Here is a 25,066-nt window from a genome sequence, read left to right on the forward strand (position 1 = left end):
TAATACTAAGTGCACGGGTGGATTATTAACAGTTTTGTTTCTGCTGTGTTTTATGTGCAGTGAGACTTTCACACCACACTGAGAAGAAACAAGTACACAGAACTAAACGTTGCAGGGTTAGTCCACTGATTCGGTTCCTTTACCCAGCACACAACCAGAGCAACACTATAACTCTGCATTACACCAAAAAACAGACAATCTGAAATCTGCATGATGTACGTTTAATTATTTAAATGAGCCAAACATTGCTATAAAATAACAAAGTTGAGTCACAGTACATAAATATTCATTTTACTGTATTGGATCGTTAGATCAGAAGTTGTAAGGTTATATCGTTGACAGACAGCTTGACATTTTGTTTGATCGTTATTTAATTTTTTTCAATACAAGCATATTATTGCCCACAATATTTTTTTTAATTTACTTGTACCAATTTTGTCCACTTTGTCTAGCGCATCGCTGTACTTGGCAAACATAATCACAATATACTGACACAATATTGGAAGGGCAACACAGTTTAATTACACCACAATATAAAATAAACTAAAAGAATTTCTTAACAACAGTCTATGTGCAAATATTGCATTACTGGCACTGTTTCCTGCACATTCAAGTACCTGTCAATATTTTAATATTGACCAAGGATTTAGATATACACTTTTCATAAATACCCAGACAGGTGAAAATATTATACTCCTCTCTACATCTAGCCCAGTATTGTAGTTTTATTGATTTGGATGCAATAGTTGAAGAAGAACAATAACAGGATTTACACAGATTTTTCAGTAAACTTAAAATCCATCTTATTCAAAGAGCTTTTTTAAAAAAATCTGTTTTATAGTGAGATGCAAAATCAGTAAACCTGATGGATTCAACTATAGTTCTGATAGCAAAAACAGCAATCTTACAAGCAGTTATATTAAAATTAAACAGCCGATCTTTAAAATCACTCCATCCTTTGATATTATTGTGTTAGGTCCCATTCTCACATGTTAATAATTCATTGTGCAATGACAAACAAAGTTTATTGGATCTGTTCTGACTGATTTCCCCTGTGCCATTTGGCCTCCCCTGCTGGATTATACCGGGAGGCAAAACAGCTGCTACATAATAGATAAAAAGTAAATTATTTCCTGTGATGGAAAGCTAAAGACATGGGATGTCTACAAGGACTGTGTGACAGTGTGTGCTATGATCATGACCAGAATGTACCGTGTTTAATGCACAGTGAAACCTAAGGAAAATGAACCACAGTGGAGGAAACAGCCCTGAGGTGGGAAAAAGCTTGCTAATGATGCCACTTTCGGCTTGTTGTTGCGTCTCTGCAGCTACATCTTCTTGTTTCTGACTACAGGTCTTCAGTTGTCAGGAAAATTTCATTGTGTGCGGGGTTCTCCATAATGAAGTGGTCATCACCAGTGTCGTCCTGGATGACAGGGAAAAAGGTCAATCAGCATTTTCCAAAATACAGGAGTCTCTATGTTTTAAGCTTTGAGAAGATCCCGTGTCTGGATTAGTGTTATGGACAGTTAACAGGTTTCATTGAGACCACACTGGTGGAATCTTGGAATGGTTTGATGCGCTAAATTCGTCGTCTGTGGCATAACTGTTAGCCTTGAACGTGACTGTGTCAGTAGCTGATAGGACTAATACTTTCTTGTATTGCTACTTTTACTTAAGTTAAAGGTCTGATTGCTTCAACCACATCTGCTGATGTTATTCTCCCCAGACGTTTCAATTCCGTCTCCAGTAAATGCTTTTAATGATCCACACTGCGCGCTGCAAATGCCCCCTCATGTTTACTGGTTTAGAAAAGTTTTGCGTCCCAAATTGGCTATTAAGAGGTAACGGTTGTAAGGAAAGCTTTATGCCAAAAAGACAATTTAACAGAAATGGGCACTCGTCAGAACTCAGCATCATGTACGATCATCAGATTTTTAAGATTTCTTTAGTATTAAAAAAAATTCAGTAATAGTTGTGAATATTACACAAATTACACATTGCTTACAAGTTTACATTATTTAGTTTAGTTTATACTTCTTTCATATATGTTTGTTCTACAAGTATTAATAACATTTTTCACAATGGTGCATTATTAAAAACGTGCATTACAGTTACATCCAGTTTCTCTCGTATAGTACTGATTATTACCCACTTTCACCTTTTTTAATAATTTATGAATCTGGTTTACAAATACATTTTTTGTCACTTAATTAAGAAACAAAGTCATAAGACAACACGTTTGTGTGTCTACGAATGCCATATGCTTCTATAAATGCGAATCATTTTATTAATAATTAATAACTATTTTAAATATTTTGCAGTCTATAAAGAATTCATCATGGTTTAATAGCTTCTTTTCCCTGCAGGGACACAAAAGTAACTGAACTAACAAAAAGCAAGTAAAACCCAAAAGCTCTCAATTTTTATGTTGTTATGTTATTTTTAAATGTATCTATTTGTTGAAAATCATATGGAAACTAGTTAGTTATTTTCATTCAAGTATTAATTAATTATTGTGGCCCTGGTAAGTTTTGAACTGTTCCTAGCAAGATGAAAACATTTCATTTCATCGTAAATCGACTGAAATGTACAGAACGATTAAAACAAATACTTAATTACTATATTGTGATTAAACCGTACTGTATGTGAAACCTGTTTAAACGTCAGCTGTGTTGGTCTGCACTATGTGAAGCTCCAGGCTTAATTTGAATACTTTAGTTTGTATTTAAAAAAAGAAAGGAAGACATTTTAATGTTTGTTGTCATGTCTGACAGCCTGATGTAGCTGCTATTATGTTTTTAGCGTTTGTGAAGTTTGGATTTGTGCAGTTATTCTTTCATTTATTTTGTTGTTTTAATCACGTTAAGTCGGCTGCAGTTTGATTTTCTTGCTTTACTGCCGGTATGTGTGGGGCCCATGTGACGTAGTGGCCGAACATAATCAAGCCTCATGATTATTTGTATGCTTTTGAGTGTAATTACTTACTTCGTCTTTCTCTTTGTAGTTTTTCTCTGAGCTGCGATAGGACACCACATGGATCAGGGTGTAGACTCTGAAAACAAAAAGGCACAAGGATGAAACATGAGGGGAAAATGTGGGAAAATGAAAATGAAGAAATCGATGGATAACAGTGACAAGGACAAAGCCATTATAACTCTCCATAAAGACAGAACTCAAAGACTCCCTGCTCATGATTGCGGGGTGGGGGGTGGGGGGTGGGGTTATTCAGTGCCAGATTAATAACTTTGATTAAATTTCTCTGCTTCTCAATCAAGCCTGCTGGATTGTCCTGCTTCATTTTCAAGGTCACTAAATTAGTCAAAAAGTACAACCTGTGAGGAAAAAAATAAAAGTTAAATGTGAAATGATGTTATTACCTGTGATATAACATGGCCAGAAACTGCACAATGAGAAGAATAGCAAAAGACAACAGAAACATCAAAGTGAGAGGCTCCACCTGTCAGAAAAAGAGCAATAGAATGGATTACTAATTACATCAGATGTTACAGGAGTTCAAACAATTATTTAAAAAGAATCACAATCCTTCTTTAACTGCAGCACATGCATTTAGGAGTGTCTGTTGTGGGTCCCAACCTTGAGGAATTCATCACTTTTAGTTCCATTGGGAAAATACTTTGGGATCTTGATGCTGATGACATCATTTCCAATGGCCTGCAAGAAGAAGGTAGCTACCACCCAGAGCACGTTTATGATGAAATACAGGAAGACGGCCTGTGGAGAGGTAAGAGAATTTAATATTTGATTTCGTTTTGCCACATTTCAAGTGGATAATTGTTTTTAAAGGTTTCACTCCCAACCTGCAACCTGACGCATCAGAGTATTTTTTCATAATGATTTGGGATCATTCATTTGTTATCATTGTCATCATCAGAGTGCTGACCTTGTTTCTCAGTGACTTTAGTTCTCTGTTGACTTCCTCCTGATGTTCTTTAGAGTGAGCGATTGGTTTCAGGTAGCGCTCGATTAGCTTGTTCCAGAAGTCGTTCTCATTCTAAACACACAAAAATGCACACAGTTCAATAAAAAAAATTTAATTGATCACTTTTTTAACTGACTAACTCCATTTAGCAAATATAAATTTTATTTTCCTTAGAAGATCAGAAATCTGCTAATGAATAACATTTCAGGGCGGTTGCTTTGTTCACTATACCTTAATTACTGAAAACGAACGGCAAAATTTAGAAACATTTACATCTACAGTGCATTGTGAAGTAGTAATACTGTGTTTAAATACTCATTTTAAATACAACTTTTTGTATCTACCTCTATCTCACAGACCCGACAGCTGAATAAACATCTTACCTCTTCTAGCTTTTGCACTTGTGGGGCAGCGAGTGTTTTCTCAATGGCTAGCTTTACTCTCTTTTCCAACTTCTCCATTCGATTGGTCTTAAGGGTTTGCCGTGCCTGAGACACAGAGAGAAGTCAGGTCAGTTATGTATTTTCTGCAGCAGCAGTTTTCAGAAGTTTTCAGAAGAATAGAAACTCTGGAAATCAGGTTTCCTCTCAAATTAATTTCATTTTGTTTTAAAAGCAACATGTCATTATTTTATTTACACCAAAGTTGTCATCACCTGTCTGTTTAGCGCAAGTTGTAACTCCTCCAGCTGATAGTCTGAGAGAACGTCTTCAGGCCCCACTGAATTGAGCTCTACATTGAGTGTGTCTGTTAACATCAGCACCAAGTCTTCGCACACTTCATCGTAATCTTTGTTACGGAGTGCATATCTGAGGAGAACAAAAGCAGTTTAACTACACAACTGCAGCTTTGCCATCGGGGTAATTGTACAGCATCTTACACAAACGTAGTTTTAGTGTAAATGTTAATTATTCTTGTAAAAATGCCTGCAAGTGAACAACAAAAACATGCAAATACTTGGATGATGTTTATTATTTACCGTATTTGTTCTTGTAGATTTCTCTTCATGTTGAAGTATGTCAGCTTTTTCAGAAATTCTTCCTTCACTGGGTGCACCCAGTCTGCATACACATGAAAACACACACACACACGGATAGCATCATTACTCTGTTTTATATGCTACATAATGTATAGTATATAATGATCCACAGCTACATGTATAGCTGGAAATTACAGTGTGGTGCACTCAGGACCTAAATGCATTTAGAGTGCTTCTCACCAGCGGCGGGAATCTCTGCCTCACGAATCATATAGTCATCATCATGATCACTGTCTTCTTCATCAGATGAACTCATGCTCCTGTTTTCAGCACCATCGTCACTGCACACAGCACACATGCACTTATTGTGAGCTTCTTAATTCCAGCGCACATCTCATTTTGTCCTTATAAACAGCTGTGTTCAGTATGAGACTTGAATGGAACTGTGTTATTTTCAAGGCCAGTAGTATATTGGATTTCTGGTAAAATAATTAATTAAATTCAATTTGATTTATATAGGGCCAGATCAGCCTGTGAGCGAACAACATTAGAAATGACTGACCAAATAAAGGAGGAGAAACAACCACGACAACAACAACAGAACGCTACCTGCTACTGGAACCCAGGTCACTGCTCTTTGCTGCCTTCTTCCTCAAATCATCAACTAGAGGTCTTGCAATCTCTTCCTTGGCTTCTTCTTTCTTGGCGTGTTGTTTGGTGTGAGGCTCCAGCATTAAGGCTGGGTGTAGAGGTGTTTCGTTTTGGGTGATTGGATTGGCTGGGATGTGCTGTATAATCTGACCCGCGAGCTGCTGAAATATCAGACGCTCTGTTTCCTGGGTTATCTGTAAAGCAACAGAGTTCATTAATCCATTCATCCATCACCTGCTGTCAGGTATGTCGGGAACTGTAACCATACCTGTATCTTCATGTCCCAGCAGCAGCATCTACAGGTTTTGTCACAGAGAAGATTGTGTAGTTTCTTCTGCTCTACACCTCCCCTAATGGACAGACAGATATGAGGATGTATGGTCACAAAGAGTGATTGATATGACAAGATTAAAAAAAAAATCAATTCCCTGCTGTCTTATTTGTTTTTGTTTCATGGATGAGTGTCAAATATGGAACAGGAAGTGGATGAACTAATGGATTTGGTCAGCTAAAAGTTCTGCACGACTATATATACACACTTTCAGGCTAAGACTTCTCTAAAGGCTGAGGCTTTTTTCTACTCTTCGATCCTTATGATGTCAAAGACAGGCGATATTCTTGATATGGTCATTTTAGGTCCAGAGCTCTGGCTGTAAGCACAGCAGCTCCTCCACCGACTCTTCAGATCTTATGAACTTTACACAGTAATGTTGCGTTTTGGGGAAATGCAACATTTCTGTTTGAGATTTGAATTTGTTATAATTTTCCATTCTTATTTTGATCCCTATAATATTATTGCTATTTCATGATAATTAATTAAACAAACAGTGGTCTAAAATAACGCATTACTTGTTGGTTTCCCTTGTGCCCCAGGACACATTGTTCATGTTAACCAGCGAGTAGATGGTCAAAAGGAGATATCCACTGGGGATGCAGATGAAATACATCAGACCATAGATAATCAAGACTGCAAGAAAGAAAAGGAAACAAAGCCAAAAAATGTCACATGACATGAAGCAACATCACACAAAAAATGTGAAATAATGCTTAGAACAATAATAATGAACATACAAAACTCCTCAGGGTGGAGTAAAGCTGTTATCAAGTACATGATTGCCATTGAAATCAAAAACAATCCAGTGGGGGTCAAGAAGGTTTGCTGAATCACCATGTCACCTAAAAGAGAAAAAGGCATTTGCACATTTAATGGACATTTATTTGAAAGATATGAGACTGCAACAACATACAGTCAAAAAACGATTCTACCCACCAATGATGGAAAAGAAGGACGCAGTCATGAGGAATGCATACAGAACACTCATGATGCCGGCAATGGTTATTTGGGTATTCGACTTGGTTAAAAAGCAAATGAGGATGTAGAACACGGGGGGAACGCACGCGACGACGATGGAGAGTGTACCAGTGAGTCTGAAGACAAACTGGAAAGCACCTGGAAGGAAAAGATGGAGGGGGAGGAGAGAAGGAGAAATAAATGACTGATGTAAAGTTATTAATGCACAAAAATTATTAATGCAGATGGGCTTGGCAAAGTGAATTTCCCTGTAGTTACCATTACAAGTTATTACTAAGTCTGCCTTCAGTTAAGCCAAGTGTTTAATGAAAACTGGTGGTTCACACTGTAGTTACCTGCATTAATGACTGCATTAAAGTTCAGATTAGAAATATTTGTTCCAGGTTTTGCTTCCAGGATACATCTTTACAAACCACGAGAACTCAAATTTTTAAACTCACTTTACATAATTAATGTTTCATCCTTTTTTTTCTTGTCCTTTTTACTGTTTTTGTGGATGCATACAGGTATTCGCATTTGGAATAGTACAAATGTGGCAATTTTCTATTAAAAAAATATAGCACAAACATCTGCCCAGACTTGAATTTGGTAGGCAATGGTCAGAGGTCATTAGGACCTCAAACAGGCCACCAAGCCATAATTCAGAATAAATAAATACATAAATTAATTATGGCAACATTTCCCAGACAAGTTTAAACAAATGATAGAAGAATAATATTTCACGTGCTAAACAGTGGATTGAACCAATGAAATCAGTGTGGTCTACCATACTACACAATGTGAACCCTAATAAGGAACTTTGTAAACGCCAGTTCTGGTAAGTGCGATATAAAGAATTTGCATAAAATGACATGCAACAAAGATTATACCATACAGTAAAGATGTTAATGTGTGACATGCAGTGAACTGGATCAGAAGGATTTTAACAAGTCTTGTGCGTTTCCATTTGCCGGTGATAAAACTAAGTTTATTGACACCATAAGGAACAAGTAAGGCATCTGAATTTGGTTCAGTCAAATCTTTAAACAAGTTATTATACAGCTTACTTTATGGGAGCGGTCTTAAAATGAAACCACTATACCATATCTATTGTAGTTGTGTTTGCTCAATTACTTTAGTTCTGTTTCCTTGTTGCAGAGTAGCATAATTTAAAGACAGTCACGGGTTTCTGAGAGAATCTGTAGGATTTACTTCCCTAACGGAACTTTTTATATATTTCAAAACCTAAAAAAGTGTTTGAAAGCTGAAAGGATAAGAGATAAACTGCAACTTAATGGCATGAATAATGGTGATAAATGTGTTAGAGTCATTAACTAGACTTAAACCTACTTGCTATCATGAGAGTTACAGAGGCAGGTCCCAGGATAGAAGATCCAACAGTGAACATCTGGTAGAAGACGTAAATCCCTGAGATGGACTCGTTTCTCTTCACTGTCTCTGGACCACTAAGATTCACAACCACAAAAGAGTTAGTATGGCAGTAGAAGTGTTTGTAGGATTTATAGCCTACAAACATAACCAGGAAACCATCAAACTAAGAATGAAAAATCTTCTCTTTTTTTAAAAAATGTTTTAAGTAAAAAGCAGGATGGCTATAGAATGAAACCCTGCTATTATTAATAACATGTAACACTAGCCTGTGGAGAAGGTCCAGTGTATTAGCCAATGTTGAAGGTCCCCATCGTCTCCTCTGGTTGTAAAACTCTTCAAATTCCTGTGGTGAGTTGGTGTATGCATCTGAAGCAGCATTATACTCGACTCGCCAGCCTTGTTGCAATAGCAAAGTACACAGCCATCGATCCTCCCCTAGAAGAGCACACACGAGACACCAAGAGTTTAAATGTCAAAACACTAAGAGTACAAACTAGACGAGGTAAAAAAGTCTACTGATCCTTTTGGTTGCGTTTACCAACCTTGATCATACTGCACATATTCTTGAGCTCTTTGTGCAGTTGTTGAGTATCTTTTTAAAACATGGTCATCCATCAGGGCCGACCCTCTGAACAGACTGAAGCATCCCGGACTGCACAGCACAGAACCAAACACATGCTCTGCTGTCTTCTGGAGCCAGTGACCTACTGCATACTCAAATTTCTGGTACCACACCATGGGACCTGGGATGGCAGAGAGGCAGATGAGAGGAGAGATGAAGCAAAGGAGGTTGAAGAATAATAGGCATTTGGAAAAAAGTACATGTAGTACGTTGTTTCTAAGTTAGTCCATCATATATACAGAGCTTAAAAGAACACTGCAGAAGCAAAAATCCCACTAAATGCTGATGTAGGGAATGTCAAGAACTAGAGTGGACCTATGAAATATACACGATTTCCAGTTTATCAAAAGGCTTTCTTTAAATGTTTATTTTTTAAATGAAATACATTTAATGATACATCAGTGGCAATACATATGAAATGCCCACTCACCCATGCCAGTAGGATGGATTCTACCACATGCTGCACCTACATTGTCATACATCCTCAACCTGTGAACACAAATATGTTTTATAAATTGACATGTTTGACAAGCAACAATAACTAAAATCGACACTTTCTAACTGGATGACTAAATAGCTCATAAAATGAGTATTTGTGGTATTTGTTGTCTACAATAGCATCAGTGATTTATGGAGGAAAATGATGTAAATACTGAGCCATGACAGATTTTAAGAAGTTGACTGTTCTGCTGCTCACCTGTCTACAAGCAGAATCACAGCTTTAGGGTGGAAGTCAGTGTCTCCGTCAAGAGCAAGAATATACGTGTTGTCGTCTGAGATGAACTTGCGTTTGTTGTCGTTGTCATACTGAGGCAACACGAAAGTCTCACTATCCAGAGAGACCAAACTGGCTCTGGAAAAGTTATTCAATTGCTAAAAAAAAAAAAGATAGGTCATTGAAAAATTATAAGAAATTATACACAATGCCAAAATAAGTTGACTCGAACAGCTGAAAAGTCTTACTGGGATCTTTGAAGGGTTCTTCACAATGTAGCCTTTCCAGCCAAGCAGGTAATACATGTACATTATCTAAGAAAAAAGAAAAAAGCAGCAGTATTGAATGTTAAAATCCAAGAACAGCCTTTTGGAGACTCACTGTTTAATAGTCTAGATGACTTGACAGAGGTGATTTGTCAAATTAATTAAACTTTTATCACACAGGTAGAAAATACAGAATGATTATACCAGCAATACTAGCAAGCATGTTTTAAATTTTAACTAAGCATTTTCATACATTTACAATTAGAGTTGAACACACATTTAATTAACAGCACTTCCAGTATCTCAGTATATTTACTACAGTCCAAATCATTATTAATAATTGCATGCAGCACAATAGAGCAACACAGTTTCTTATTTTGAAATACTGAACAGCACTGAAATGATTTCAGCCATTTATTTTCATGCCTAAGATATAATATATATATATATATATATATATATATATATATATATATATATATATATATATATATATATATATATATATAAAATATCTAGTTTTGGAGTTGCTGCTTTTCTATCCCATATTCAATAGTAAATAGTTTTTTGAGTAAAACATATATTTTTGACACATTTGAGTAATAATAATGAGTGTTGAAGAACCCGTCCCACTGTGTGAGGTTATAGAATAGTAGAATCAGACCATACACATGATGGGTCCATTCAAGTTCATACAATTCCAATACATGAAAAAAGAAAACAAGTCTGCATGTTTGAGTGAGAGAACTTGGTTTTTAGTGTATTTCACAATCACATACACATAAATAGGGATATAGAGATAGAAACTTTCACAGCTAATCTGTACCTGGGACCATCTTTTTTTGTTCCTGATGAGTAGTTTGTCTTTTAGGTGAACATAGAGCATGTTCCCTTCTGGCAGAACAAACATCAACCTGCCACCGTAGGGAGTCTCAATGATCGACACATCGTCAGGCTCTTTGTTGGTGAAGACCCTGAACGGAGGGATGTGTAGGTGATCAGTTTGAAAGATGGATAAAGAGAGACATGCAGATGTACACACATATATTTAACTGTGGGGTTATCTCACCTGTAAACTTCAATGACAACATGGATCAAGTCATTAACATAACTATTAACCAGCCTCTTGTTTGTGTCATCGTCAGTCATGAAGGCATCGTCCATTAAAATGTGACACTCAAAGTCAAAACAGTCCTTGTGATCTTCCTTTGGATCCCCTCGATAACGGTCCAGCCTGAAACAATAACAGATGACTGTATAACACAGCAAAAGCCTTTTCATTTAGGTCTTATTTTTAAGTGTGAACAGTCAGTGCACAGCAGGAAATAACAAGAATGACAGGAAAATGCATTTTTTAAATGTTAAGCAGCCCAAACACTTGGCATTTTAGGCCTTTGAATATATTAGGTCATAAGCTAATGAATTTGACCTTTTATTTACATTTTTAAGAACCACTTTACATCAGACTGAGAGGCTCTAAATGCCTCTCTGGTTAAAAATTTCACCTGTGTACTGACACCTGCCTGGTGCGAAATTAAACAGGTGGAGGTAAATCAAACCCATATTTTAATACGCTGTTATATTGCTCTTTAATGATATGTAAAAGAGAAATTAAACCCACGCTGTGTATGTGATACTAGTACACCTGGGGCTAGATGCTTTAAACTCAAACTCGTTATTTTCATCAGAATTATAAAGCCGTGCTTAAGCATGCTTGTTGTTAAATCTCAGTCACTGTGGATTTGTATGCAGCCTGATCTACTTTATGTCTGTATGTGCAGATAAAATATATAATGATAAGAAATGTGATAAGAAGTTCTCATCATAGTGACTGGGGTATGCACATGCATGTTTTTGTGCCTACACTTATTTATTTGTCTGGCCCCTGATGTTTTCAGAGGTACTGGCTCTAACCTGAACATGGAGGTGAGAATCTTCAGCATCTCGTCGTAGGTCTCATGCCACATGGTGGCGCACAGATAGATCACACACTTCTGCATTTCATCATGGCTGTTAAGGAGAGGAGAAGTTGTAGCAGAATTTTTAAACATTTCATGCTGTGAACACGCACATCTTAGAAGCATCTGCTATGGAGGCTCATTAATGTTATACACCCATTGTGGAAATGGCTTCATAAAATGTGCCACATGTGCAGCTGCAGTGAATTTGGGGATGCAAATAAGCGAGTTTCCAATTTTGTTGAGGTCGTAGATGAACATCAATTGTTTTTGGGTCATGTCTGTGTGTATGTCTTTACACTGAGACGTGCTCTGCTAGCGACACAGTTTGCATGAACTCAACTTCAAATGCATTTTTTTCTACCTATACTTCAAATAAATTATTCACTGCATAATTGCATACTGCCTTTCCTGTTGAAGAAATGTCTGTGCCTCTACTGCATTTGAAAAGTTATCACCCATTATGATTGATTTTTTTTTTTTTTAGGTTAATTTATGGCCACACTGAAATAATGTTCAACAGGGAAGCTATTCTCAGATCACACTGACCTTTCTTGGGTTTTGGCTTTTGGAACCTTCATCTTGGTGTTGAGTAGCAGAGACAGGTCAATGAAAGCAGATTCATACAATCGACGAACAAAGAGCTGAGATGTTCTTTCTATACGCTGGACCTAATGGAAGGTGAACCACAAAGCTATTTAAGTGTATGTCATTTTAAAAAAAATCAGATCTCAAAAACAATATGCTTTAATATGTTGTGGTGTGGCTTTTCTGGGAGTTAAAATAAAACTTCCAAATAAAGAAATGACTGAATTCATTTAAAGCATACATCTTCTCACAGCCAATTGAGTGAAAGTGTGTGCATATGCGCTGTGTTTTTTTCTGATACCTTGATCTTCCATACGTAGTAGGTACATGTGACGAGGCCTGACCACATGCACACTCCCTCCAGTGCCAGCATGGCAAAAGGCCATTGAAAGTAGTGGCTGTCAATCAAATGGTAAATAAATATTTTGAGTGAAGTGTGCAAAGATAAGAAATACAGAAGATATCTGTACTTAATATATTGCTATAGGACATGGCAGATGAGGTTGGACAATAAATACTTCCATTTTATTCGCATTAAAAAAAAATTATAAATGACCAGGCTGCTTGAAGTGTAAGAAGAATTAGTGACTTGAAAAACTCACATGCTACGTTTCATTAACACATTTCTCAGCATACAAACACACCTGTTTAGTGAAGTCCGACACATGCTCCTAGTAAGCTCGAGTAAGACCGCAGACGTGTTTTTGGAGTTCAGATAGAGCAACTTGTCACAAAATTCTGCAATAAAACAAACATTTTTTTTTTTTTTAGCTTTATTACATGTAGTTTAAATAACTAATTTATTTATAATTATAACAATTTATACATATAAATGATACAGTGAATCAGAGGAGTCATGGTGTATTTTTTCAAAGTGTATTTTCATGATGAAAATATTGAGCTACTTAAGTGGAAACAACGTTAAAATTCCTGGAAACTCCCCTGTGCTGAAGCGACTCATTAAACAATTAAAAACTGAATGCAAAACTTATTGCAAGTGAATTTTTTATGAAGGTAGTTCAATTTGTCTTGACCTAAAAAAAAGAATAAAGAAAAAGGAAAAACTCACCTATGATGCTTTCTGTTTTTGTCCCATTATCCAGTTTCCATCCCAGTGTAAAAAACAGCACTATTCCCAGCAGTAGCATTGCAGGTCCAGTGCAACATAGAGGAAGGGCAAAACTCATCCTGACAGAATGAATCTTACAGGCCACAACTCCAAACCAGTGGCAGGCTGCTGAGCAGAAGGCCTGAGACAGAAGATGAGGGCAATATTTATTAAGCCTAATTTACAGTCATAAGGACAAAATTAAGATTGTAATGTACTTAATTTACACGTTAGACCATCCTACCACCATTAAAATATGTTTCTGAACCAATTCTTTGTGGAAAAGTAAGAAAGAAGTGCAAAAAAGTGCTTTACACTTCAAAACTCAGATCATAATTGGAACATGTGATCATTATCATGCCTCGGGCAAGTAAGTAGTGGATACAGAGACCCCTGACTGATTAAACCTGCGGCTGCTAAAGAGTCTGTGTGAATGAGATTTGATTGGTTTAAGTAAGTTTTGTCTTATTAAGTAATTAATCTAGACTAAACCTGCTGAGAGCCATAAAAAGAAAATGATCAAATGCAATAATGGGGAAAAAGTGCTTTTTGCTAAATCACCATCAGACACAGTTTTGTCTGCTACATGCAGTGATAAATCAGATTCTACATTTATGGCATCTAGTCTTCCTACAGTAATTTTAATACATGTTGCATGCTCTCTTCCTTCTACTTACTTGTAAGAAAAACAACACTAGTCCTGTTTTCAGGAGTTCTCCGTCACACAGGATAAAATTGTCCCATATGATGGTTTTCGCAATTAGCTTGTGGTAGATCAGGTATACGGCCCCTAGAACAGACAAAAACAATTTTAATTTTACATGCTTGCCACATTTAAAAATGCACCCCTCTTTCACTCAAATCATTTAGTTCACAATGAAACTATTTTTTATCACTGTTCTTTGTTTGTGGTCAAGTAAATATTGTTATGGTATAGAAATACATTGATTTAAAAAAATACTGTAAATAATAAGAGTGGTAACGTTTTAAATTCCTGCAGTGATAGAAGAAACAATTTAATCTGCAACGTGTACAGAGATACGGTACAGATAACATAAATCTGCACTGTTCTGTAGATTGGGTCATCTACCAATCGGAAGCTTGCGTTTAACTATCCGTAGGCAAGATACTGAACCCTGACCCCTGATTTGGGTGTAACTGGGTCATTAGCTTGCAGTGCTTAGTTACAGTAGAAAAAACACTTTATAAAAATCAGCCCATGTATCAGAACATTTGCAATAATAATTTTACAAGTTAAGAAATACATTGGATTTTAAATAAATAAAAATAAAAGAGAACATATTAATAGTGGTTTATTGTGCAGAATAGAAAACCTAGATTTACTAATACTGAAAACAACAACTGAAGAATTCATCACAGCTGGAGAACATCCTCTGCAATCCATCTGCACCCCTGACATCACAGAAATCTGTTTGTTCTCCAGTGCGAATGTGGGAAATTAGATTTTTTCATCACGCGTCCAGTGCAGAGTGGGTGTAATTTTGCCAGCATGTTTTTTTTTCTCCTCTCCATTCATTGCGTCAATACAGACATTGATGGCAAATAATTACCTATCACTAATATCCTCAGAATGCTGCTGATGACAAACACAAAGTCTCTGAAACCATCCAGTTGTGACAACGTATCCTGTGGGATAAGAGAGAAAAAAAGATCCTCAGTGATCGTGTAAAAAAAAAAAAAAGTTTCCTTATCATAAACATACAGACTTGGAAGAATGCAAGCTAGCTGAAGCTCCACTATAGAAAAACAGCGTACCTGCATGCGGTTGGTTGCTTGTAGTGAATTTTCCCACCAGCACAACGAGACAAGGAGGGAAGAGAAAATTCCAAGTGCCACGTAGATATAGCAGTCAGAACCCTGTCTGTCCACATATGACGTTACACGGACATAGTAGTCAATTCCCAGCATGCAGTAACCTGTTGGTCAAGTTAGTCAGTTAATAAATGCATATCTAAACTTTCTCTTATATCAGTAGATACAGTGTATATGGAATACGCTGTATCCACTGTCTATCCAAATGTCCTAAAAACACACCTATCACTCACATTTTCAGCTCCATAATATTATTCTTGGACTCTTCATTACAAAATAATCCCTATTCATCTCATTCTGAGGTACCTTCTCTCTCTTTTTTCCAAATACTTGAAACTTTGGCAAAGTTTAATATAAGTTTGCCAATATTTATACATTTTTTATACACCATATTTTTTTTAAATCAATCATGGAACTTGGAGCTTGCAAGCTTGGTGCTAGATTTGAATCTTAAGCATCAAAACTTGACAGAGTTGTTGTTTTGGCAGTTAAGACGTTTTACATCATTTATATGAGGCAGTTGTTGTAATGAGGGTGACAGAATTACTGTGTCAGAATTGGATAAACAAGACAACAATGGAATGATAGTTTAAAAGAGCTGACAGACAATTAGTAGCAGATCAGTTCAGTCAAAGCCTGAAAACACAAACCTTGATTGAGAAGTGTTCAAACAATTGGGAGAAACGAGTGACGTACAGAACTAAGAAAATAACTGTCGACTCTACTGCTTTCTGCTTCATTCACTCCCTACCCCTAATTTGTGAGCAGGTAAGGTTTGCCAACATGACTGTTAAACCTCCTACTATACCTGCTGTGAGCTAATTATCATAAAATGTAATTAAGGATTATATTATATTTAATTTTTGTAGAGCGGCTCTCGGTTTTTTGTGTTTTCACCACACCGAATCTATGAATGTTCAGGGGACAAAGCTAAAAAGAAAGCCAGGGAAACAAGCTTGCACATAGAAGCTAATTTAAAAGGAGTTACCAATAGAGGTGAGTATGAGGGAGCAGATTGGGAACACAATTTTCCAGTTATCTCGCTGTAGTCTGAATATTATCTGCATAATTGCAGACACAATGCAGACTCCTCCACCGATGAAGAGATTAGTCAGGACGTCAAACTGAGGCATAACCACCAGCACGAGGACTGAAGTACCGAGAGAGACCAGGACCTCAATGAGGCAAATCTGGAAAAGACACAAAACCAGAAAGATGTCCTCACTTATGCAGTGTTTCTATTGGTTTTGGACATGGAAATAGAAGCCATTAAAAATACTTTATATTCACCATTAATTTGTATCATTACCATCAAATGTACATTTTACTTTTTTTTCTTTTCTGTCTTTTGACCTAAATAAACCTTTCTGTTATCGTCTGTATAATTCTTACAGAAATGGCAATAAATACACAAACAAGAACAACATAAATAAGAATAAGACAAAATTCTCTTTATAGCATTTTGTTGAAAATACTATTAGAAGATAAACTCATGATTAATTAACTGTGCCCAATGGGACCTACTTTGTGCCAAAGATTAACAAAAAAAACATTATTACTAAGTTTGTCTGTAACGATTTGTAATTTTACATTTTTCTGCTGTCTAGTTATAGGTACTTAAACTAAAAATATGTAGAAAAACATACAAATGCCATGATCTTCATTTTGGGTGGTACAAAGCTCTTGAAGGAACATCGCCACAGCGATTTCAAAAAGACCAGGACGTTGGGGAAGACTAGGCAGAACATCATTATCAGCATGTAGAACTGTTTTTCCTTTGAGGTGCGCCGGGACATTGGACTGGACAATGTTGACAACACCAGCAGGGAGCCCTGAAAGGATATATGATCATTGTGTGTTAAGAAAATTCTATTTCCAGGAATAGGAACTAGATGGGGAATCCCAGTAAAGAGAGTGCTGGGTACAAAGGCATTCAGTACTGTAAACTCTGTCCTCTCATAAATAGCATGAATCTTCTTCGTGTTACTTTATGATCAGGCAGGCAGAGACAGATAAGCTTGTTGTCACATGATTTGTACTTTTCACACGATGCGTTCTTTGCTGAAATGCCTGAAAGAGTTTTTTAGACATACAAAACATAAATTGATTTGCAGAGTGCGCTCTGATGGATAAACTATGCAACATGAATTGGGAAATTTCTAATATAATATATCAGTCAGACTCTAATACAGTACACAGTGGTCTTATTTTCCATATATGGAACACAGTACAGACTCAGAGTTTAAGAAAGCAATACTACTGTTCAGTGGTGATCAAATGAATCAAAATAATCCAAAGCACTTTCAAGAAAAAAACCAAAAACACTAAAACAACAACAAAGCCATAGATGCAGATTTTTAAGTGTCTGTCTATGAAAGAAAATACTAGAATCTGAGGAGTTGGAGGCAATTTTGCTGTGTCCAAAGTCAGCATTTTTTAGCCAGAGCTTGGACTTCAGCCTCAGTGGTAACCAGATGAATAACTTCACAGAGAGAAAAAGATAAACTCACAAATGGTCCTACCTTTGCAACAACAGCAGTGGTCAAGACAGCTAACCCCACCAAAACAGCCACTAGATGTTGAGCCAGCTGGAAACATCTTCTCTTTTGTTCCTTCTCAGCTCCTGCGGGGTTCAGCTGGAATGGATCCCATGTATCCCTGGAAAATAGATATTGGTTGACTATAAAAACAGAAAACTAGAACGACTGTTTAATAATGTACTAAAACAATGGTTACCTAATAATCTATTAAAGTCAGTTGAAGGATGACAGAGAATTAATAACAGAGTAGAAATATCTTTTAGTTTCATCTATGTGAAAGAGAAAACACTGAGCTGTCTCAGTTTACTGATATTGAACTACAGCGCAGTGCCCTTCCTGATTTTTTTTGTCTTTTGTGTGTGCATATTTTCTTTATCCTCAAAAGTTTCAGATCGTCATAAAAAAAAACATAGACAAAGACAACCCTAGTAAATAAAAAATGCTGTTTTTAAACGAGGATTTCGTTTATTTATCAATTATCATTAGGGTTGTGTGGTATGGCAAAAATCTCATATCCCGATATAAGACATTTATCGTCCTGACAACGATATAAATCACAAAAATGTAATATTTTCTGCAAATTCTGTGAATCTTGGGCAATTCGACTTGCGTGAACTTTTTCCACTTTTTCCGTCCTTTACCTGGATTCGAGTGTTTTAACCAATGCATGAAACTATACATTTTTAGACATAAGTTGTAATGGCCACCATTTTCTTTCAAAGTTTGAGTCTAAGATTAATTTTTTAGCACCTGACGGCTCTTTTTTTTTCTTCTCATCCGTAAACTCTCTGCATAATCTTTCACGTGATTCAGTTTATTTTGAAAAGTCTCAACAGGATCTTGAGCTTTATTGTGAAAGGTTTATGTAGAAAACAAATAAGTGGACAGCGGAGCCACGCGATGGTTTTATTGTCGTTGTTGCTATCGACAACACGTAAAAACAGGCGCTTGATAGTCAGTAGTGTGGTTATATTAAATATAAGAGAAAGCGAGAACTCATGGAAATTAATATAGCCACTACAGTGGCCATCAAAACGATGAAAAAATATTGCTGTAAACAGTTTATTTTACGACACCACGAAACAAACGATAGGTTAAAATAGATGTATATCGGTATATCAAACAGCCCTAGTTATCATTTCATTTATTAAGGGAAAAAGTTCTCCAAACCAACTTAGCCCTATCTGAGAAAAGTAATTGTCCACTAAACCTAACAACTGGTTACACAACAGTTGGCAGCAAGTGCTGCAATCAAGCATTTGCAACAACTGGCACTGAGTCTTTCTCGTTGCTAAACACTAATGGCCTTTTTAAATTCATGCCAAAAAATCTAAGTAGGATTTAGGTTCATACTTTGACTAGGGCACACCAAGACCTTCTTTGGGCTACTCAGTGATGGACTTGGTGGTGTGGTTTCTGATCTTTGCCCTGTTGCATAACCCAAGTGAACTTGAGCTTCATGGCATAAACTGAGGGCCAGACACTCTACGTCAGAAAGTTCTGGTAGAGAGCAGGATTCACCCATTAGGGCTGGATCAGGTGACCCTGAATCCTCCCTTAGTTTTGCTGCAATAAGTGTAGGCTGCTGGGGGATTCCCATGATAAGTTTTTCCTTTTCAGTCACCTTTCTCACTCAACATGTGTTAATAGACCTCTCTGCATTGAATCATACTTGTTATTAATCCCCGTCTCTCTTTCACAGCATGTCTTTTATCCTGTTTTCCTTCTGTCACCCTATCCGGTCGCAGCAGATGGCCGCCCCTCCCTGAGCCTGTTTGTTGTTTTAAATGTTGTACTGGATTCATGAGTTGTCCATGTGCTCTTGAAGTAATTTTGGTGGGCCTGCCACTCTTGTTCCAAATTTTCTCCTTTTGTGAATAATAACTGTTATTGTGGTTCATGGGAATCCATGGCTTTGTAACCCTTGCCAGACCGATAGATGTCAGAGACTTTGTCACACAGGTTCTGTTTAAGTGACTTCTTGATTCCACAGGTCTGTCAGTAATCAAGGCTGCCTGGCAGGGCTAATCAAACTGAACTCAGGTTTCCCAAAAATGTGGTTAATCACAGTTAATTACTTTAACTAATATTGTTGCTCAACTTTAAAATTATAAATAATTTAGCCCCTCGTTATCTTGTTGATCTTCTTAGTCTATATGTCCCTGGGCTCGCCCTCAGGTCTTCAGCCCAATTACTCCTGGCTCAGCCTAGCTCTAGGCTTAAATCTAGGGGTGACCGTGCTTTTGCCCTGGTTGCACCGAATCTGTGGCACAACCTTCCTATCGCTTTCTGTGCGTCAGACTCCGTTTTATCTTTTAAATCCCGTTTAAAAACTCATTTATTCAACATAGCTTTTCCATCTAGTTAGTGTCCCTATTTTATATTTGGTTCAATTTCTTATTTATGTACTTTATCTTTTAGCTATATCTGTTCTTAGTACTTTGTTCTTATATTCCCTTCTATTGCCGTATAATTAGTGCCCTTAACCTGATGACATATGTGGTACTTTGTTAATAGTCTTTTATTTAATGTCTTAATTTTCCTGTTTTTATTGTAAAGCACTTTGGTGTACCGCTGGTCTTTTAAATGTGCCATACAAATAAAGTTGTATTGTATTGTATTTAATTATCTTCCTGATTCCTGAAAAACAGGAAGGGGGGCGAGGTTTTCACAGCACTGTTTCTTATCATGATACTTTAACATTTGTATGGTCATGACTACATTTATTAGGTGCAAATTGACTGCAGGGACGTTTTTAAATGAATATGTGATAAACCATGGGTGCATAGTCAATGGATGAGCCTGTAACAAGGAATTAAGTGAAGAGTTTTACATTTTATACCTCAAACTATTGCTGATTGTGATCATGGTCTGTTGGGTGTTGGTTACAGCACAAAATGAAGAATCCTCTGTTATCTACAAATCTGCCAAAGCCCTCAGTTCATCGCAAAGGTCAGAGTACAGTTTTTATTGAACAGTATTCTTTCAACAGTGCGCTGCATCTCTCTCTCTTTTTACCCATTTTTGGGGGGTCTGTGTTTATTTTTGTCAGTGATTGTCACTTGTCAGTGTGAAATATAGCAAAAGCTTTTAGCATGAAAGGCACAGTGTATGGTTTTGGTGCTTCCAGATTAGAATGTGACTGGCACGCAAACAGGCATCTAAGCTAAGAGATTCTCAAGCAACCCTTTGGCCATAATTACACTCGATATCTGTGTTTCCTGGCACATTAAACGTCACCATCTCTGCCACCCCGATGATTAATACAGAGTGCAGAATAATTATCAGGGTGTGGGTTTTTTACCTTGAGATTATGCTACACTGTGATCTCTGGCTTTGCCATAGCAACTGAAATACTGTTAAGTCAAGGTGTAGTACAAAATGGATTGATGCTGGCAGAAGGTTGTTATATAAGGACTAATGATATTACACTATAGCTGTTATTATTATTATTATTATTATTATTATTATTATTATGTGACGCTTGATAACTATTGGATTTTTAGGATAAATGACAGTGGCAGTTTTTAGGAAGTAAAAAAATCTGATATCGATATACTGGATAATCTAACTTTTTAAAAGCAGTGAGAAAACAAAAGTCTGCTGTCTTTAGCTTTTCCCCCAATGGCAAGTGACGAGCAGACAAGCTACTTATTTTTTTGTGTATTTATGAAACTAGTGAGTCTTCATTAGACATGATATTGATGGAAGAAATTTAACTTTTCAGATGTTTCTACCCAAAGCTCACTAGGATACGCCACCGCGGCCCCCTATGGTGAAAACTATTCGAAAAAGATTTCCTGCTTTCTGGAGAGGTATTTAAAAAAATAGCTCTCAGCTCCTTTGCTCTGTGACGTCAGTAAATCATTTCCTTATGAGTTTATGGAGGAACTTGATTCAAGTTCTTTTTGTAAATTATCCCTAACCCTATAAAAAAAAGGAGCATTATCCAAAGCTTTGTCGATCACAGGTTATTAGTCAAAAACAAAAACACCCCCAAAAACACCAAGATGGTAACAGTGGAAAGACGCAGCTCGAAGCCTTGGTAATCCAGTCAGTGAGGTAGATTTATATGAAGAGCAATTTGTGCTGAAAAGACCAGCAAAATCAGGAAAGGACTTCAGTTCCCCAGACTCAAAAAGTTTTTACAAGAATGACTCACTATGACAACAAACTTCAGATTACAATATTTACTTATCACACTGTATGATTATCTGCAGACTGTAATCACCCAGATTCAACTTGGCTCCATCACATCATAATGTCATAAGGCGTACCCCTGTTTAAGAGTGCACTCGATTACATGGCCCATTAAAGCTCAAAAATCTTTTATTTCAGTAAGGTTTTTTTCCCCATTAAAAATTAAAACTGTCACACAGTTTGGCTGCCATATGTTAGGAGTTTGGAAACTGGTGCACTGGCTCACTTTGCTGTGACCTTCTAGTCAAGTTATATTACTCTCTAAAGTTGCGTAACATTTAATAAATTGGGAAACAATTAACTGCAATGATTTATATAAAAGTAGTTAATATTTAAAAACTTTATAGACACCACTCCTAGCTTTAGTTTAGTTTAGTGGAAGTTTAGAGGCTTTCAAATCAAAAGTTGCTGATAAAATATTGTTTTATTTTTCTTTATAACTTCATAATCACAACAAGGGTGGTGTAAAAAAGCTAAACTCAGAGACAGTGTCATAATTTTTGTGTCAGATATACCTACATGGAGAATTTAATTACAACTTCAGCGTGTATTTAACATTTGAAATGGAGGCCCTAACAGCAGGCAGTAACAGTGGAGATGATATTAGCTACAGCAATAAAGCGAAGCACAGCAGTGCACAGAACAAATTAACTGTTTTCTTGGCTGTGAATTATATCAAATGGAAACCTGGTAACACAATACTTTATGGTGAAAAATAATATATATATATGTAATATCCATTACCAACAATTAACCTCCTAACAATGATGAAGAGGTTAATAAAACTGGATAGCGTATCCAGGGACAGGAAATTGAATAGCTGCCTGGTTCAGTGGCATGTGGTGTTGAATGTATTTCTGTCTCATTCTCAGCGCAGCAAATAGGAAACAACTTTAAAGCCGCCGTGATGACATGAAACACGTTCCTGCTGCAGCTTGGTCAGTTAAAGAATAACATGTGCTGACCCTGATTTAGGAAACAAATTCACTAACTGTCTGACTTCAGTAAGTTCCTGTGGTAGAAATAAATCAGAGGCAATGTTTTTACAGTGAACATAGACTAAAACCAAAAAGCTTACGTTACACACGATTCCGAAATTTCGATAATAAGGGAAGGAGAAAATGCAAAGATACAGCGCTAAAGAAATTTATTAGACCACAGATGCCACAGATATCCTAAATTAACAGTACTGCTAATTACTAAACACATTTTTAATGTTTCTGTAAAGGTTAATTCACCACTATCTTCAAGCTCTGCAATCAAAATGATATTTTTAAAGCACATTATTATTTTTTTGATTAAAAGGCCAAATTACAGTCATTTCCTTCCATTCCTGAATAGAAAATTAGTTTTAGTGGTTAAATGTTATACTGAATTAATTTCCGACTTCTCAGAGAAGTCCAGCGAGCTATTTGGTAATTCAACATGAATTTCGTTTTTATGGCTTAATAAATAACAATACAATCTTTCATTTTAAACACGTTTTTGAGATGTTTCTAAAATATTTGTGTTCTTGTTTTTATGTCACCCTATCAATACAGATGTTACTTTTGATTTAATCAGGTGAAATTGTTTCTTTTTTTTATTCATATTTTCCTTCTTTTTTTCCTCCCACCGCAAGTTATCATGCTTCCACAGCACACAGCCAGTTTTATTAAACACCGCATGGGTCACAAAGCATAAAAGACCCAGAGGAGAAGATGGATTTCTACTGCCTAGAAAGAAAGTGTCTGCAAGACCGCTTTCCTCCTCCATTGTATGTATTTGATCAAGCAGGTTAATTAAGATCAAAGCATGGTTGGTGGACTCGTGGCCTGTCACTCATATAAATGTGATTTCCATATTTAAATTCCTCTCATGTCACATATTATGCTCAGTTTCACATCTGTGCCATTAGTTAAAGCAGAAATGAAACCACATAACCTTTATGATTCAACACACACTCTTGAAGATTTTTTACCTGTGCCTTCCTTCTCGTTTCTTTCCTCTTTCTCTCAGATCCTCCATTCTTCTTGTTTACTCCACTGCATCAACCAGGAACCTAAAATAGATCGTTTAAAGATAGTTTAAAAAACTGGCTTTATAGCACGCATTTTAAATTAAACCATGTTCAGGACATAGACAAAAAAAAAATCTTTAAACAATATTGCCATTGACTTAATCGACACATATTTAAATGTAAAACATAGAGATTCGTTACCTTGATAACTGCCCTATGATTAAATCTTTTCTTAAGTGTCCAACTATCCACCCTGCTGAAGCTCTTGAAAAAGTCTGCCTTCAGTGTCAACCCAAAATAAAAAATAAAATACAAAATCAAACACCAGCTACTGTTTTAAAATGAAGTAAAACATCAATAAAATGATGTGAAATGCCAAATCAAGACTCCACACAGGTGTAAAATTCAATTTAGAAATGCCTATGCTAATAATTGGCCTGACCCAGCTGCCTCGCTCCGTTGGTCTGTCAGGGAGTTTGTCCTTTGTACATCTGATTTATTTTGTGCCTTATCACAGTTTATGAAAGTGACACCCATATAGACAGTAAGGCACAACCCCCGCATGTATGTGCTCTGATGATCATAGTTTATGAAAGCTATGGAAACCAGGAAGTTTGTGTGGATTTCGCAGGAGACGATATTTAACCACGACCAAAGGTTGCTGTAATCACTCATCATGAGTAAGCTAAACAAACTAGGAATTTGTTCCTGCTTGTTCGGGTGATGGAAAGGGCTCAAAGCTTGTCACTGATCAGAAATTTCTGGTTATCTATCCACTTCTTTATGAGGGGCGGTAAAGTGGTACAAGGTTCAAGTGGTACGCACAAATGTGGACTCTAGCCTGTTTATACTTCTCGTACAGCTGCTTTTGGATCACTGTTTGTGTACACACCTGTTAGATTTGTATTGTTGATTGTCATTTATGCTTAGAAATATTTACTTATATATGCTTAGAGTTTTGTAATTAGTTGTAGATTGGTA

General features: G+C 36.6%; 1 protein-coding gene across 1 annotated transcript; it reads right to left on the bottom strand.

The window, feature by feature from the left end:
* Window positions 1-205: 205 nt before the first annotated feature.
* chs1 (chitin synthase 1) lies at window positions 206-24,552 on the bottom strand. The gene is made up of 35 exons (XM_086285708.1): window positions 24,287-24,552; window positions 24,047-24,127; window positions 17,869-18,004; window positions 16,993-17,178; window positions 16,335-16,536; window positions 15,290-15,450; window positions 15,085-15,160; window positions 14,191-14,303; window positions 13,475-13,655; window positions 13,050-13,143; window positions 12,707-12,803; window positions 12,367-12,488; window positions 11,774-11,869; window positions 10,929-11,093; window positions 10,686-10,833; window positions 9,842-9,907; window positions 9,576-9,751; window positions 9,309-9,367; window positions 8,799-8,999; window positions 8,523-8,691; window positions 8,215-8,330; window positions 6,844-7,023; window positions 6,645-6,749; window positions 6,423-6,540; window positions 5,842-5,923; window positions 5,532-5,767; window positions 5,163-5,263; window positions 4,923-5,004; window positions 4,599-4,752; window positions 4,327-4,431; window positions 3,905-4,015; window positions 3,598-3,735; window positions 3,381-3,460; window positions 2,989-3,055; window positions 206-1,426 (listed from the first exon to the last, which is right to left on the bottom strand). Exons 2-35 carry the CDS (start codon window positions 24,091-24,093, stop codon window positions 1,349-1,351), a joined length of 4,248 nt encoding a protein of 1,415 aa, XP_086141834.1. The 5' UTR covers window positions 24,094-24,127; window positions 24,287-24,552; the 3' UTR covers window positions 206-1,348.
* Window positions 24,553-25,066: the final 514 nt, after the last annotated feature.

This window comes from Aulonocara sp. 'chitande type north' Nkhata Bay, linkage group LG1, assembly GCF_057382095.1.
Source record: "Aulonocara sp. 'chitande type north' Nkhata Bay isolate Kocher_YH1m ecotype deep benthic linkage group LG1, A_spYH_male_GT1.1, whole genome shotgun sequence".
Lineage (NCBI taxonomy): Eukaryota > Metazoa > Chordata > Actinopteri > Cichliformes > Cichlidae > Aulonocara > Aulonocara sp. 'chitande type north' Nkhata Bay.